The 16,520-nt window shown below is 33.6% G+C and overlaps 1 protein-coding gene across 2 annotated transcripts; it reads right to left on the minus strand.

Moving 5' to 3' along the window:
• Window positions 1-6,713: 6,713 nt before the first annotated feature.
• Window positions 6,714-15,834, minus strand: LOC110109186 (COMPASS-like H3K4 histone methylase component WDR5B). 2 transcript variants are annotated; one of them, XM_028700431.1, is made up of 3 exons: window positions 15,051-15,834; window positions 7,241-7,554; window positions 6,714-7,029 (listed from the first exon to the last, which is right to left on the minus strand). In XM_028700431.1, the coding sequence occupies exons 1-2, from the start codon at window positions 15,726-15,728 to the stop codon at window positions 7,261-7,263; spliced, it is 972 nt and encodes a 323-aa protein (XP_028556264.1). In that variant the 5' UTR covers window positions 15,729-15,834; the 3' UTR covers window positions 6,714-7,029; window positions 7,241-7,260. The 2 variants fall into 2 exon arrangements, with proteins under 2 accessions (XP_028556264.1, XP_020695786.1); XM_020840127.2 differs by having other exon boundaries at window positions 6,714-7,073; window positions 15,051-15,833.
• Between the last annotated feature and the right edge of the window lie 686 nt (window positions 15,835-16,520).

The raw sequence follows: 16,520 nt of genomic DNA on the forward strand, positions 1-16,520 counted from the left end.
TGTTTTAGAAGGTAAGGAAGATCGTCGGCAGGAATTAGCATCTGACTTACAATCTTCTTTGATTTGAGTTTTTAATGCATGTGTCGGTCTCCTCTCATTGTCAGTATAGGAGAAGTGGAGATTTCAAATATTGGTGGGTCCTATCTCATGTTTAGGTTTCGTTTGAGACAGCTTTTTATTGCTTCTTAAAGCAGCTTTTTGGTACAAAAAATTAAAATTTTTGTACTATTAAGAAACAATAGAACTTAAGTTTCGTTTGGAACAATTTTCTTATAGCTTTTTAAAGCAGCTTTCTAGTATAAAAATTAAAAATTTTGTACTAAAAAATTGCTTTAAGAAGCAATAAAAAAGCCATCACAAACGAAGCTTTAATGCGTGAATTTTATATTCATGTAAGTGTTTGCATTGTTAAGGGGAATTTGACATGTGATGATAGAATTTTTTTTTATTTGCATTTTTTTTTATTTTTCACCTATAAGATTTTATATGGTCAATATGATACCAAAATCATTGATTTGATGGTGGCTTATTGCACAAAAATGAGGGCCACACTTCACAATGTAAAGGTTTCTTCTACTCCTTTAGAGAAAAGTATCTTAGTTGTTGATGTTACATTAGTTGTAGATCTAAGTGTGAATGCTCACCACCATCATTAACTCCCATAATGGAGCAAACAATGTCAAAAGATGGAGAAATTTTGGATCAAGATATTCTAAAGTTGAGTTGCATTGAAGTTTGATTCACTAACCTTCATGTTTTAAAAAATAATTAAATTTATTTAATTACTAATTTGAGTGATTACTAATCAAATTGAGTTTGAGTTATTTCACTTATAATATATAATTAATAAATTAATTCTCATATTATAATTACTTTAAAATAAGTTTAATTACTTAAGAAATTAATGATGATTGTATTTGAGATTGATGTCCTAACCCAAATTTAAACTAAGTTTAATTACTTGGAAAGAAAGCATTAATTCTTACATATTTTCTATCATTCCTTTAAAAAAATTAAATTACAAACATTTAAAATAACTAAAGAAAATTATTTTTTTAATATTAACCATAAATTTAAATAAATGATTAAAAAATTGTAAAAATAAATAATTTATTATATTAAATATATAGTCCCTTTCTCTATAAACATTCTTTTTATATTTATATTTATTTGTTATACAAATAATTTTAAAAAAATAGGAAGTGCTAAACCAACAATTATAAGGTCATATTAATACCATAAGGTAAAGGAAAATGCTCTTTTAAGGAAAAAAAAAAAAAAAACTTAGGGACAATATAAATAACTTTATATTAAAAAAAATAATAATAAAAAATAGAACAAAAGCACACATGTGAATTACATCTTTGAATGAATATTTACATGGATGAATATTTACATCAAAGATCATATCATTCACTCCAAACTAGAAATGACAAAGATTGGTGAAAGAGAAATCCCCACAACCTTTCAACAACCCTAAATAGACAAAGCAACTGTTGAATTACCATATGAAAACAACAAGCTTTTCTTCTTCTAATCACCCCTTTCTTCTATTCACAAGTACACTATATATATAAAAATATATATGTACATGAAAACTCTTATCATCATAACTTTTCTTTTACTTCTTTATTACTAATCATATGGATTTGTATCAAGCATAAGAGCTACAATGAGCTCTCATTGCTTCGATGGCAGCGGCGGCGGTGGCAGCAATAACTTCGGGTGTGACTCGACAAGAATGGACCATAGAACATGCACATCTTCACATGGACAAGACTTCACATCCTCATAGAGAAGATATATCCCCCTTCCTATCATAACATTAACAACATATAAATTTCAAACATTATACTCAATATCATCGACACTGAGAGAACATAGACAACATATGAAAATTAGAAGAAAAAGGAGAAAAAATAAGAAGATAATGTGAAGAAAAATGATTAAGCTAAGCAATTAGAAGCTTGGAGTTGGGAGAGATAGAGAAGGCTGAAGAAGTGTCAAGAATAGATTGAAAAACAAGAAAACAATAGGTCCATTTTTTCTCTATGAAGATTCATTGAGAGATCAAATCATGAAATAAAAAGAAGTTAGAAGGGGAACTTACTCTTCTTCTTGCTAGAATGAAGGTGAAGCCAGAGCTTCTTCAATGGAGAGAAGAGGGACTGAAGCCAGCCCATTGTGAAGGGACCTTATAGATTCATAGGAGGAAGAAGAAGAAGAGGAATGAGAGAGGAGAGATAGAGAGATAGAGAGAGAGAGAGGAATGAGAGAGGAGAGATAGAGAGATAGAGAGAGAGAGAGGGTTGGCTGAAGGAAATAGAGAAGTGAAGAGTATTGGAGAGAAAGGAACAGTTGGGTTTGCTTTAGGGTTGGGTGAAGTCTCTGTCACTATTTCATACTGCTGTTATTTTATATTCACTTGAAAGACAATCATCAATCTAATATCATTTTGGTTAACTTGTCACTCTCCACCTTTCAAACTTCTACCATAAGATCTCTCTCTCTCTCTCTCTCTCTCTCTCTCTCTCTTATTGATGAGGTTGCACAAATTAAAAAAAAAAAAAACACATAATTTATATGGCCGACACAATGACATGGTAGTGACACAGTAACTATTTTAAAGAACAGTTCAAATTCTATGATCTCTTATGTTTGACAATTGCTTACAAGTTACATATAGGCATATTAAATTAAAACAAAAATGTTAGAAGAGATCTTATGGTAGAAGTTTGTGTGTGTAAGGAAAAGATTATTATGACTATGGTATACTCTTGTCAATAAAATAAAATTCAGATAAAATTTTTTCAAGTAAATAAAAAGGATAAAAATACAAATTTAATCAGAATATTATAATAAAGTTTAATTAGGATGAATTTTCTAATTAATAAATTTACTTTCAGTGAATGGCTAATCAATATAATCTAATATTCTAATAATGAAAAATTAAAGTTAATGACTATAAAATTCATTTAGTTCAGATTTATAGATGACAGATTATAGTCCTAATCTTTGCCAAACGCTGTCTCTGACTTTTTAAAACAATTTTATAGCACAAAAGTTTTTATTTTAAAAAATTTTCATACTATAAAATTATTTTAGAAAGAAATAAGAAAACTGACCCAAACAAAATATAATGCTTTGTCAAATTGGAGAAAGGACAAAAAGATTGCAAAAAAAAAAACTAAAAAAATGAAAAATATTTTCATTAAAATAAAAAGAAAAATAAAAAAGATGCATCATACAACACTGGGCCAGAGATCGCCATATAGAACTGGTCATATATCTACAATTTAATCTAAAAAGTTGGTCAAATTAAACAATTTTAATAACTATAGTAAAGTCTAATGTTTAACTGGTTAACGTTCTATGGTGCTCTAAAATCTTATAACTTTTCGGTTTTTAATTTTTTTTTTTCAGGAAAAATTAGTAAGCGAATTTGAAAAAAAAAATAAAAAAATCAATGATAAGAACCACAAAATTGGGATGAAATGTAATTTTCATCTTTTATATGATATTGGCTAAGGCCTTAATTTTTCTATAAACAAAAAACACTTGATAAGGACAAGTGAAAATAACGATTAGGGCATCTCCAACGGAGAACTCCATTTTTCACGTCAAAATACCGCAAAACGCAAAAATGGCGTGGTTCTGCTCCAATCGAACGCCATTTTTTTGCTTCCGCGGGAAGGTAACGATCCTTCTCCTTTGGCGCGTTTTTCCGGTTGAGAGAGCAAAATAGCGTGGGTGAACAGGGTGTTGCACTGTTCATCCGCAAGCAAATGGCGGACGTTTTGGCATTCGGCTGGAGCGACCGAACGACGCCAAACACTCGTTTGATGTTCAGTTGGAGATGGTCTTAAAGCCAAGGAATCATGGGTGGAAAAGTAATAAAATTGCTGAATATAGTATAGAATATGTAACATAAAGCTGACTCTATCTTTCAAAAAAAAAAAAAATTCCCTTAAAAGGATAGTAGTGATTAAAAAATATAGGCTCAACAAATAACAAAGAAATGATAAAAAATAACCATAACCAGCAGAAAACCAAACTAATATCCCACCGAAATTTTTTTTCCAAGATATTTTGATTATAAGTAGATCCAAGAGCTTTGAAGTCCATCCTAACTAAAAATTCAATCAAAATATTCATTTCCTACCATCATTACAACAATAAATAAATTGCTAATCACATGTGATCAAAATTCTGGATCATTTTATGCAGAAAGAACTGGCAAAGAAGCTGAAATCAGGACTGCAGTAAGAAAATCATATAACTAGCAGCCCTAAGGATCTACTAGAGTAAAGCAAAAGATCCAAGTATCTGGAAAAGCCACTTACAGGCCTTGTCATAATTGCACTAACAGACTCAGAATCTGATTCACGAAGAGCTCTTTATGCTATTCGCATCTTTGGCATAAACTTCACTTTAAAGCTTCAGATCATGTCTAGCGCATGCTAATTATTATCCAATATGTTATGTTCCAGGGAAATTAAGCTACTGAAGTGAAGTCTATAGACAGTTCTAATAGTAAAATAAAGCATAAGAAGGAATAGGCTCTCCTCCAGTTGTTATAGCCACAGTAATCAGTAATTTGCAAAAAAAGGAGTTGAAGCTCTTTTACTAAGAAATCTATGATCTGCATTAAAATCAATTATCAAAAAAGAATCCGTTTTACAACAATCAATCTTCTGATGCCATCCTAAACCCTAAACGATATAAAGAAGCAATCATATCGGAAATCATTGATAGTCTAGTGGATTAATCTACAATGACCAGTTAAAATACAAAAATTCATTTGTAGGAGCAATCGTGATATCAGCTAGTGTGGCCTAGTCAATTGTCCTGAGAGAGGGACCAAATTGACATTTGTGGGCTCCGAAAATTCGGTCCCTGCCTCCGCCCGCTTGTTGCTTTTCTTTCGGGGGAGGGAGTTTTAACAGAATTAAGTTCCGGGGTAAATTTTGGGAAGGCAGATAGGTTTGTAGATAAGACACTACCCTTGTTAGAACTGTCCATAGACTTCAGATAAAGAACAGAGGAGTGCGTTTCTGAAGGCAGATGCACTTCAGTCTATTGTTTGGATGAGAATGACAATAAATGATAATGTCAATAATCCAGATAAAGAACAGAGGACAGGTTTAGATGAAGCCTCAAAGCTTACGCAATGAGTTCAAAATTTGAGGCGTACGCCTCAAGTTTACTGAGGCGCGCCTCGCTTCACGGTTGAGAGGCGTCCGCCTCTAAAAATTATGCTCGGTACTGAGCAGTACATGCTCAGTACCACTAGGTAAATGCTCGGTACCGAGCCAGCACCGCTTGGTACCGAGCAGGTATATGCTCGGTACTGAGTAGTACATGCTCGGTATTGAGCAGTACATGATCGGTACCACTAGGTACCTGCTCGGTACCGAGCCAATACCGCTCGGTACTGCTAAAAATAATTCTTACAATAAAATTTTGTTCCGGTACCGCTCAAAATAACTCTTATATGTTAATGAAAAGAATACTGTGATTTTGGAAAAATGGAGTATGAGTTGAACTATATTTTATGTTGTTTTATTATTGGGATATTTTGATTTTACTTCATATATTGTGCATTTTTATGTTTTATATATTATTTACTCATTACTATATACAAAATTTATCATTTTCTGTTTACGTAATTTTTTGATTTTGAAGCTTACGTCTCAAAATGCCTTGAGACTTACGCGTCGCCTCACAAACGAAAAACGCCTCAATACCCAAATACTCAATTTTAAACATGGGGTCAAAGAACTAAAGGTACTGCTTAAATACAAAGACTGTTTGTTGGAATCACCATACTTACCCCCAAAGGTGGCTTACACAAAATGCGCTGCTCAACCCTAAGGCGACATCTATCAAACAGTCATCGAGGCAAATGGGATTAGACACAAAAAAAATGGAGATCAAAGAAACAAAGAAGCTGACCAAAGCCAAATACATACATGAGGGACAAAAAAATATTACCTAGGAAATGTAGTTTTGATGGAAAAAAATAAAATACTAATTATTATACACATCAACTTCCTGGAATTAAATACGGTTTGCTCAAATGATTACTGGAAAAAATATTCTTTTTTTTTTAATTTTTTTATTTTATTTTTTTTTTATATTCTTTTTTCTTCATACAAGAAAACATCAAATATTTTCTCAATATACAAATCGATATGAATGTAATCATATTTTAAAATGAACATTAGGGTTTTACTTATTCAAGATTTTCAATATTCCAAGCCCTTTTTTAGTTTATTGTCCCTCTTGATTAGAAGTAATCAACTCTCAAGCCAAAAAAGCTCACGCGCAACAAACTTGACACTAAACTAGTGTCAATAACTTAAAAGTTATAAATTATGCTTCAAACATTGAAAGACCATACCAGTGCTTAATTTTTTTTTGGGACGTATCTAATGCAAGCAGGTCATGCTAAAACTTAAAACTCTACTCCCCCACTAAAAGACTCTTCAAGAAAGGCAACCTATTGTAGGCTCCCTCCATGTGTTGGGAGGCATCATGCAGAGCATAAAACATTGTGAGGTTCTTCTTCCTAGTTGCTAAATGGTATTTATCTTTTATAAATTTAGGTTATCTTCACACATAAAGACTATTCAAATTCAAAATCAACTCATTTTTTCACAGGCTAAAATTCAAGAAACAAAATAAAGCCAAACTGCGTGAATTAACATGTGTGATTGAAGTTGCTTTGCAATATAAGTATGCATGTAAAAAAAGATATTTTCAAGATAACTTTTAACAACAAAAGAGCTTCTTCACTAGGAAAAATATAAATCTACAAATGTTTCAGCTTTGTACTCTCAGATAACAGGAATCTGTTCAGGCTTGAAAATCAGCTAAATAACCAACAAGAAGACATAATCAAGGCGTTCATCTAACATAGAGGTACACTTACATGCTGTAGAAATTCCTCCTGTGAACGCTTTCTTTAGGATTTAAACTACACGGAAGGTCAGCTGTTGTATAAGCCGAATGCAAGCTTGAGTTTGCCTTCACAAATATCCACATAAATTGAAGACAATTTGAACCAGAAACTGCAAATAATAATGACATTGGAGATAATATCATAACAAAATCATGCAAACCATCATCAATGACAACTCAAGAACAATAAACAAGGAAAAACATACGGTTTTGACTAATGAAGCAAGCTCGGTGTTCCATAAGAAGATTATGAATAAAAAATAAAAGGAGTCGCTACCTTTATCAACAAATAATGCTTCAAGCAGCACCTTGAATCCAGATCTTGACCGTTCTATCATTATCTAGGCCAGCTGAGGCAATTTTATTCTCAGTAGGGTGGCATGATACCGATATAACAGTATCTTTATGACCTTCCAATTTCTGGATGATATTTTTGCCTTGGAGGTCCCAAATATACACAAACTTATCTTCTGATCCACTCACAATGTACTTGCCACTTGTAACAGAAAATGTTGATGTGATACAGTATACTTTGTTAACATGCCCTGTGTAAACTTTGAGAAATTTCCCAGCAGCATAATTTGATAGTTTCTGCAATGGGATGACAAATAGAAACCATCAACGCTCACATAAATATCTGATATATTAGAATGCATGCCATCATGGATATCTTGATACAAATTATATCAAGATGGACTTGAAAGCCATTAGATTTACGTTGAGCATATTGCAATAAATATTTTTTTTATATATAGCACTAATCTTAAAATAAATGCAATTTTTAAGTCCACCATAATACAATTTGTATCAAGATATCGTGATAAATTTTTTTTTTTCCAACATCATCATCACAAGCCCCAACTAACTATTTAGAACTAGCTTTATCAAAGCTTGTTCTCCATTAATTCTCATTTAGTGCTACACAAAGTGTGAATTCTAGTTTCTTGCAATCTTTTTTAGTGTACACATTAATTTTCTATTCATGAAGTATAATTTTAGTAATAATAGATCTAGTGATGGGATTGTGACAGTGGATGATCAAATACTTAAAAATAAGTGCATGTTTTAGAAATCTAAAGTCTATTGTTCAAAACAATGGTAAAATAGATGAGGATATTATTAGTAGAATTCAAGTTGGATGGTCGAAGTAAAGAAATGCATCGGGTATGTTGTGTGCTAGAAAAGTACCCCTCAAACATAAGGGAAATTTTTATAAGATGGCGGTGAGACTTGCAATATTTTATGGCACAGAATATTGGCCATTAAAAGAGAAGCATAAAATTAAGTTACGTATTGTAGAGATGAGGATGCTTAGTTGGGTGAGTGACTTTACACTTAGAGACAAAATATGAAACATGTATATACGTGAAAAGGTTAGAGTAGCTCCAGTGGCAGATAATATTAGAGAGAATTGTTTTAGATGATTTGATCACATATAAAGTCAACCTTTTAATGATTCTGCTAGGAAAGCAGATGTATTAGATTCGACCTAGGGCTGTCAAAATCAAGTCACGAGTCAGGTTTAGGTCCAACCAGAAACTGACCCGACACTGTTCGACCCGACCAGAACCCGACCCTTTTTTGCAAACAGGTTGGTTTCTCGAACCCAAACCCGATCCGTTTCGGCCATGCTTCACTAAATTTTTTTTATTTAATTCGATTTATTTAAACATAAATCAAATTAAGGTAAGATTTACTCCAATCAATTTAAAATAAATCAAGCTTAATTTAATTTGGGCAACAATGTTTATTATTTTTTAGAAATATCATTTACTTATTTCATAACAATCTTTTAAAACCCTCCTAAATTAATTAAAAACCGGTCAAACCGGATTGATTTCGGATTTCCGGTTCAACCCGAACACGACCTGGTTTTACAAAAGGGTTTAAATCCCTAACCCGAACCCGAAATTTTCGGGTCGGGTTCGGGTTTTCAGGTCGGGTCAAATATTGACACAACTAAGTAAAGGTGCTTAGAACAATTCTACTAAGAAAGCTAATGATTAAAAGATTGATAAAGTAGTCATTATGTTTGAAAAGAAAAATGTAAGGTTGAATAGATGATAACCTAGATTTTTTCTTTTGAGAACTAGATGATAACCTTGATTTTTTCTTTTGGTCTCAAATAAGCAAAGGGCTAAAATTTAGAAGGATCTGAGTCAAAAATTAAATAGCAACTCAAAAAACCAGTGATGTAAGATCCATATGTAGGTGCTTACAGAAGCTTTTAGTTGAGAAGATCTCATGTCTCCCACGAGAACTAAAGCTACTGTCACGGTTTAAAAGTTTAATATAAAAACCTTAATTACTTGCACTACACAAAATAGACAACTGCCATTTAAGACCATTTGACATTGGAAATAAAAAGGTACTCTACCAAGTGAAAGTAATAAACTGACAAACAATACTCTCAAGGCTATGACTACATGCATGGAATGTTTGTGTTATAAGGAATGCAAATAAATAAATTTAGCAAATATGAGAGAGTAAGAAAATATTGGAAATATAATGTGGAATTTTAATAGTTCACAATATAAACAGATTTTAATTATATGTGTGACAAATCTATCGTACATGCAATTACAAAAATCATTTGTAAGATAAAAAAAAAATGGATTTTTTAGGAAACTTTGGTTTTGTGAAACTCCAGGCTAATATATGTTCTTTAGAGTGTGTGTGATTTAACCAACCTCATTTTCTTAATCTATTACAAGATATTCTATATACAAAAATGAAAAACAAGTAGGATCTTTATAGGTTTTGATTTGATCTCTTGGAGTGCTTTCGCATGAGTCGCATTAAACTCTTTGATAAATGATTGTGGACTCCAAAAATTCACACCGCAACCTTTATGTTTTTAAGTTAAGACATTACCAATGGGGATGTTAATATAGACCCGATCTAAAACTTTGAATTCGAGTCGACCCATTTGATAAATGGGTCAAGTTCAAATTCTTTTTTTTTTACCCATTTAAATACCCGGTCGAATTCAGGTTGACCCCAACCCAAAATCAATCCATATTTGACCTACAAACACAAAATTTAATTATATATTTCAGATCATATGCATTTCAACAATCAAAATAACCCATACATGCACATTTCAGCATTCAAAGGAGCCACATTAAAATAATTATTTTACATAAACGGGTTGGCAGGTTGGGTCGAATTAAATGGGTTGCCGATGGTTCAAGCTTGAGTCTAGGATTTTGATTCATTAATTAAATGGGTTAGGTTCTGATTAGATGGGTTCAAATCAAGTAGATTTCAGGTCAGACTTGAATCCAACCCAAAAATTCATTTTGACACCCCTAACTACCATATATTTTTTCCTCATTTTATGATGATTATATAATTAAATTTCATGTTTCTCATAGGCGTAAGTCCATGTAGTTAATTACCCCCTGACCCTGATAATAAGAGAAAACTTCTGATTAAGGCTTATTATTAAATAAGCACTAAGCATTTAACATATAATAGCAGTAGTTTGGTATAAGATTTAAAATTTACCACTGCTTTACAGTTAAATGATGAAGAACTAGATTTGTGATTTAAGAATTGATTTTGGGGCCCCTTTTATCCTATATGCTTTGTGCGGTGAACTTGACAAAGTGTATATGCCATTGATAAGGCTTTCGAGACTTATGTTAGATTAGAGGTGTAAACGAGTCGAGTTGAGCTCAAGTCAGACCTAAATCGAGCTCGATTCACTAGCCAAATCTCAAGCTCGAGCAAGGATCGTAGCACTGTAATCGAGATCACGACTCGCTCGTAGTCCAGTCCACCTTCCGCCTGTATCCAGAATTCCTAATCTTCTTCCGCACGCCCAGCAAAGGGATCCGTCTATTTTTATTATTTTTTTAGAACATACTTGAAAAAAAACTGGTGCACATTTATTATAAAGCAGCTTCTTTTTGTCTTTTTCAATTAAAAGCTATAAGTTAAGAATATAAAATTAATATTATATATATTTTTTAAAGTTGCATTTATTATGCTGTAGATCAATTATTATTATTTTTAAAATAATCAAATTTAATAAAATAATAATTATCTAAAAATAGTAATAGCGATTCATGCCAGTTTGTGAGCTCATGAGCTGAGCCTCATCAAGCTTGAAATCAAACTCGTTTAATAAACAAGCTTGAGTCGAGCTCGTGGATAGATAAGCTTGGCTCATGAACTCATTAACGAGTCGAGTTCCAGCCGGCGCGGCTCATTTAAACCCTATGTTAGATCGATGGAAGAGACTCGTCAACTTGATACTTGATGATTTCTGGACTGATTGACAACGAAGTTCCCTCAATTTAGCCTCAAGTTTTGAATAAACTTTCGGATAATATTTTCGATCATTTATTTAGTGCTTTGTCGTGTTGTTAAAGAAGATAAGTTTCTTTGATCTTTACATTGGGTTTCAAAGAAACATTACCTCGAACTTTTGAAAATTAACTTTTATATGCTTGTTAAAAGAATATCATCTCTCTGCGCTCATTTGATCAGGTAAAGCTTACTCTCAATAATTTTAAACATGTATATGTGGATCTCGACGTAAAGCACGATATCAACTTAAATAAATATTTAAAATTTCCCTTGCCTTACAGGGGATTTCAACAGCCTTTGACTATAAAAACTTTAAAAGTAGTGCACCCTATTATACAGTGGGAACTCGAATAAACTTTAACTATTAAAAAGCTAAAAAATGCCCCTTGCAAGGAAATTTTAATAATAAACTTGAAAGGCTTTCTTATATTATAAGAGAATTTCAAGAAAATTTGACATACATACTTACATATATAAAAACTTTACAAGGCTTTAAGCATAATGATTTATTAAGCAAATTGCTATATATAATATTTCTTCAAATGCTGGTCATTGATTAGTGGCATGGGACTTTGACCATTCAGGTTGATGAGTTCATAAGCTCCTAAATATACCTTCTTAGTGATGAAAAAGCATTCATAATTATACTCAAATTTCCCAATAATGCTTCGATGAAGGATGATAACTTTCCTAACACTATAACCAATTCATCTTCTTGAAATGTTCGATGACGCAATATATAATTAAAGAATCTTGACAACCCTGTCCGATAGAATTCTAAATTTTTTTGAGCTTAAAGTCTAACTTGATCGAGTGTATTAAGCTCTTCTATTTGCAAGCGAGCATTTCATTCTTGGGTCAGGTTATACTGAACCATAATTACTCAAATTGATGACAACTCAACCTTAAGTGGCAGCACTGGTTTTGCTCAAAACACTATAAAACTTGACTTTTTTTTTGGCATTTTATAGGTAGTACGATATGCCCATAAATCTTCTATCATTTTGGTAGGACATTATCTCTTGTTCTTAGTGAGGATCATCTTGGGTAGCTCGATTGGTGTTGTTGAAGGCTTCCACCAAGACATTCACCATTGGGTTGTAAATTGATGAATATTGCCAATCGATTATATGTCGATTGATGAATTTGTATATTTTGATACTTTTGAAAGCGAGGCCATTGTCTGAAGATCATACGATTTAATACATCAAATTTATAAAAAATATTGTGAGAAAAGAAGTTGATCGAATGCTCAAAGTTAACTTCCTTGAATGGAGTTGCTCCAACCAATTGGAAAATTTCAATTTATGCTAATATGAAGTGATGTCTAGCTGATGATGACGGATCAATAGGTACACTTTAGATAGATGTGTGGTTAAAAGGTATCTTCATTAAAACTATCAAACAATATATTCAACCATAATTTCATCCTTGAAAACAAGTAACATATTTGGGATGGTTGCAACATTTTATAAAAATAATTGTTAAGTGATAGGAAACACTTGGATTTGCAAGTGTTTCTCACCAAAACCAAGTAGATCCAATGTAAAACTGCTGTCCACAGCAGAAAAACAGCCAAAAACAGTAGGAAAGCAGGGAAAAACTGCAGAAAAATCAGAGAAAAGACTTGTATTTTTCTAGTAGTTGCAAGGAAAATAGCAAAGATACAATTGATCCTCAATTCGAGAGGAGGATCGATCTCTCCCAAATCTCTAGACGCCGCTAGAGCCCAAAGAAAACCTAAATCTACGAGATCTCAAATTTCAGCCAAATTCAAGATGCTCAAACCCTAGGAAAATCTACTATTTAATGCATACAATTCAAAAGGAATTCCCTAAACAATCCCTACAATCAATTTCCCTCCTAAAATCCATTCAAAAACCTTCCTATTCGGGCGTGCGGCTGAATCGGCGGCGTGCAGCTTCCGCCCAGGCGAAACCAGTCGCCTGTTTCGCGACTCGACCGGTCCCGTGCGGACTGGCTGGACCGGTCCACTGGACCGGTCTAACATAAAGTTGTTGTAAGGAAAATAATTTTTTTTAAAACTGTTGTAAAAAATCACTTCTTAGCATAAAAATTTCTTAAAAGCATAGAAAAAAAATAGTAGTCAAATAAAAATTGTGGTCGCAGTCTGAAAAAAAAAACTGTAAGAAATTTGTACCAAACATACCCAAAATTAGTCAGAAAAAGCATAAAACCAAATCCTTTGAGAGGAGCATCAGATTATATGTTCTTTCTAAACTACTTTGTTTTTAAAAACAAAGTTGTAATTGAACATTGAAGATGATATAAGCATCATAAATAAATAAATAAAGATAACCATTGCTTTCTATATGCAAAAGTTATTGGCAGTTTTCAATGAAATAATTCTCAGCTTACAGCTTGGTTTCTAAATAAAGATAACCATTACCACAACACCATCAAAGAAAACATTATTTAAAAGGTCTTCTCATCATTATTGGTCATATCCCAACTATTTAGTTTTGTTTATGAATCCCCTTTCATCATTTGTTGTTGCTGAGTGACGCATGACATGTTGTATCTATTTTGTGCCTTTTTTTTTTTACACAATTTCTATTCATGTTCTCTTCAATCTGCTCATTCTCTTTTCTTAATCCTGCAACTTTGATCTTATCCACGCATCTTTTAGTGCATCCTCTGTCCTACGTTTTATACACCTTAGCAACCAAAATTTATTTTTCTACTAGCTTATTCTCAACAGATATAATCGCCACTGTCCCTCTAATATGACCATTTTGCAATCTATCCTTCTTAGTTTTACCACACATCCATCTATAGTGAGTTCTTTCACCCTCCATATACACCACAATGACAACATTAAGTAGGCAAGACATGATCCACCATGAGAGTTAACCACTACTAAAAGCAAGGCTAACGTAGACTAAATAGAAAGAATGGAAGGGAAGGTTGCCCTAATTTTTTTTTTAAAAAGCAAATTTAGACAATAAAGTGGATATGAATACCAGTCGTTTTTAAAGTATCCCCATATGGGCAAATTATTGGGTCAGGTGACCGGAGGCGAAAAATAAGTTCGAACATCCAATAAAAATTTGCCGCGTCACCTTGCGCTTTAGTTGCGCTTTGGTTGCGCTTTACCTGCGCTTTAGTTGCGCTTTTTGACTTGCGCTTTAGTTGCGCTTTACCTGCGCTTTAGTTGCGCTAGACCTGCGCTTTAGTTGCGCTTTTTGACTTGCGCTTTAGTTGCGCTTTTTGACTTGCGCTTTAGTTGCGCTAATTTTAAAATAATATTTTATTAATATCCGGACCTATCTCTGCGTTCGGTCACCTGACCCAATAATTTGCCCCCCATATGACACTGGCCAAGAACCCTAGGGGTAGCTTTTCTGTAAAATTGGTGCAACTAGGACTGTGCTGAATTTTTCTGGGCTTCGCTCAAGGTAAAATAAAAAAAAATACAATTATCTCAAAGCACCTTCTCTTCATATACCTGCTACAAATAAAGAGCAGAAAAATAAACAATATTCACTTTGCGGGGGTTAAATTATTAACAAAATGATGGCTTTACCGCCAACAAACGGCCCCTTATCATCTTAGACAACCTAAAATTTAAGATTAAAAAGTATGGTTTCAAATTTCGTGTATGCTGAATTTCTCAGCTCTTCTTAATCCAAACAATAACTATAACTATGCGTATAAAAGCAGCTTAAAAGTTGAGTCGTCGAAAACAAATATAGCGTAATGGAGCTCATACATTCAAAAGGATATAGCACTTGAGGGTTTTCACATACCAGGGTACTGTCCAATGTGGAGATGAGTATAAACTTTCCATTAGGTGAGAACTTGGCAAAAGAAACCGCTGGTCCACCCTTATCATCTATCAAAACCTTGAGGCAAGTCCCCTTATCCACATCCCAAATCTTGCAAGTCCCATCATGACTTCCCGACACAATAAGCGATCCATCCTTATTGAAATGCGCGCATGTCACGGGTAAATCGTGTGCCTCTATTTCTCTCACGCACCGCCCCGTCTTCACATCCCAGAGCCGAATCGTCTGATCAAAGGAGCCCGATACGATCCGATTTGACTGTGGGTTAAAGTTCACGCAGAAGACGAAGGAGGAGTGACCGCGGAGGACCTTGACGCATTCAAAGGTTGGGGATCGGACGTCCCAGATGCGAAGGGTGCGATCGTCGGATGCTGAGCAGACGTAGTGAGAATCGGAGGACCAAGCGAGATCGGAGATACCCTCTGAGTGGCCGGAGAGATTGGCGAGGAGGGAGAGGGATGAAGAGGACCAGATGATAACCGTTTTGTCGAGGGAGGCAGAGGCGAGCAGACGGCCGTCGTTAGAGAATTTGACGCAGGATACGGCGCGTGTGTGTGCGGTTAGGGTTCGAGCCAGACGGTAGGGATGGAATGGCGGCGGCGTTCCACCGTCTCCGCCGGCGGCTACGGCGTTCGACATGGTGGTCGAGGTGGTGTCGACTACGGTTTTAATGAGCAAGAAATCCAACCAGCGAATTTTGTGCGAGGGGCGGTTAGATCGACAAAATAGCGCGCCGTAGAGTAAACGTATGATTGATGTCGGTTGAAGTAAAAAAGTTATTATAATTTTCAAATATTTTATAATTAAATTAAAATATTGATAAAACCTTATATATGTTTGGATAAAATTCAGCTTATCAAGGTGATTTTTTATTATAATTCTCAACAAATTAAAAATTAATGTAAAGCAATTTTATATTTAAGAAAGAGCAAAAAAAAATATATAATTGAAATTGGATAAATTTATGTTTAAAACATTATATTTAGCTCTTATAAGTAGGTTAAAGATTTCACATTAAGGCTTCATTTGGAGAAAATTTATTAAGTGGGAAGTTTGAATGCCCTTCGGACTCCACTCACATGAAGGCATTTGGATTTATTTTTTGTCTCTTGTACACAGGGTGTGTACAAAAGAAAGAAAATACAAATGTCTTCACGTAATTGGAGTCCGACGAAATGTTGTGTCCGAACACCGCACGTAATAATCTCTCATTTGAGATAACTTTCTTGCTGCTTTGTTTTCAGGCCACGATCATAATTTCTGTTTGACCACTATTTTTCTAAGACTTTAAAAAGGAATCTTATGCTATGAATCTTTTCTTTTACTGTAGCTTTTTTAAAAGTTATTTTCTCCATTGCAGTTTTACAACCGACTTTATAAAAAGCTGTAGCCACCCCAAACGACCCTAAATTAAATTGATTCAAAATTCAA

The sequence above is a fragment of the Dendrobium catenatum genome, unplaced genomic scaffold, assembly GCF_001605985.2.
Source record: "Dendrobium catenatum unplaced genomic scaffold, ASM160598v2 fragScaff_scaffold_1520, whole genome shotgun sequence".
NCBI lineage: Eukaryota > Viridiplantae > Streptophyta > Magnoliopsida > Asparagales > Orchidaceae > Dendrobium > Dendrobium catenatum.

Excerpts from the sequence above, each read along its gene's own strand:
- LOC110109186 (XM_028700431.1), bottom strand. The coding sequence starts at position 15,728 with ATGTCGAACGCCGTAGCCGCCGGCGGAGACGGTGGAACGCCGCCGCCA. Across the intron at positions 7,555-15,050 it reads CCACATTGGACAGTACCCTG|AAACTATCAAATTATGCTGC; the intron begins GTATGTGAAAAC and ends ATCCCATTGCAG.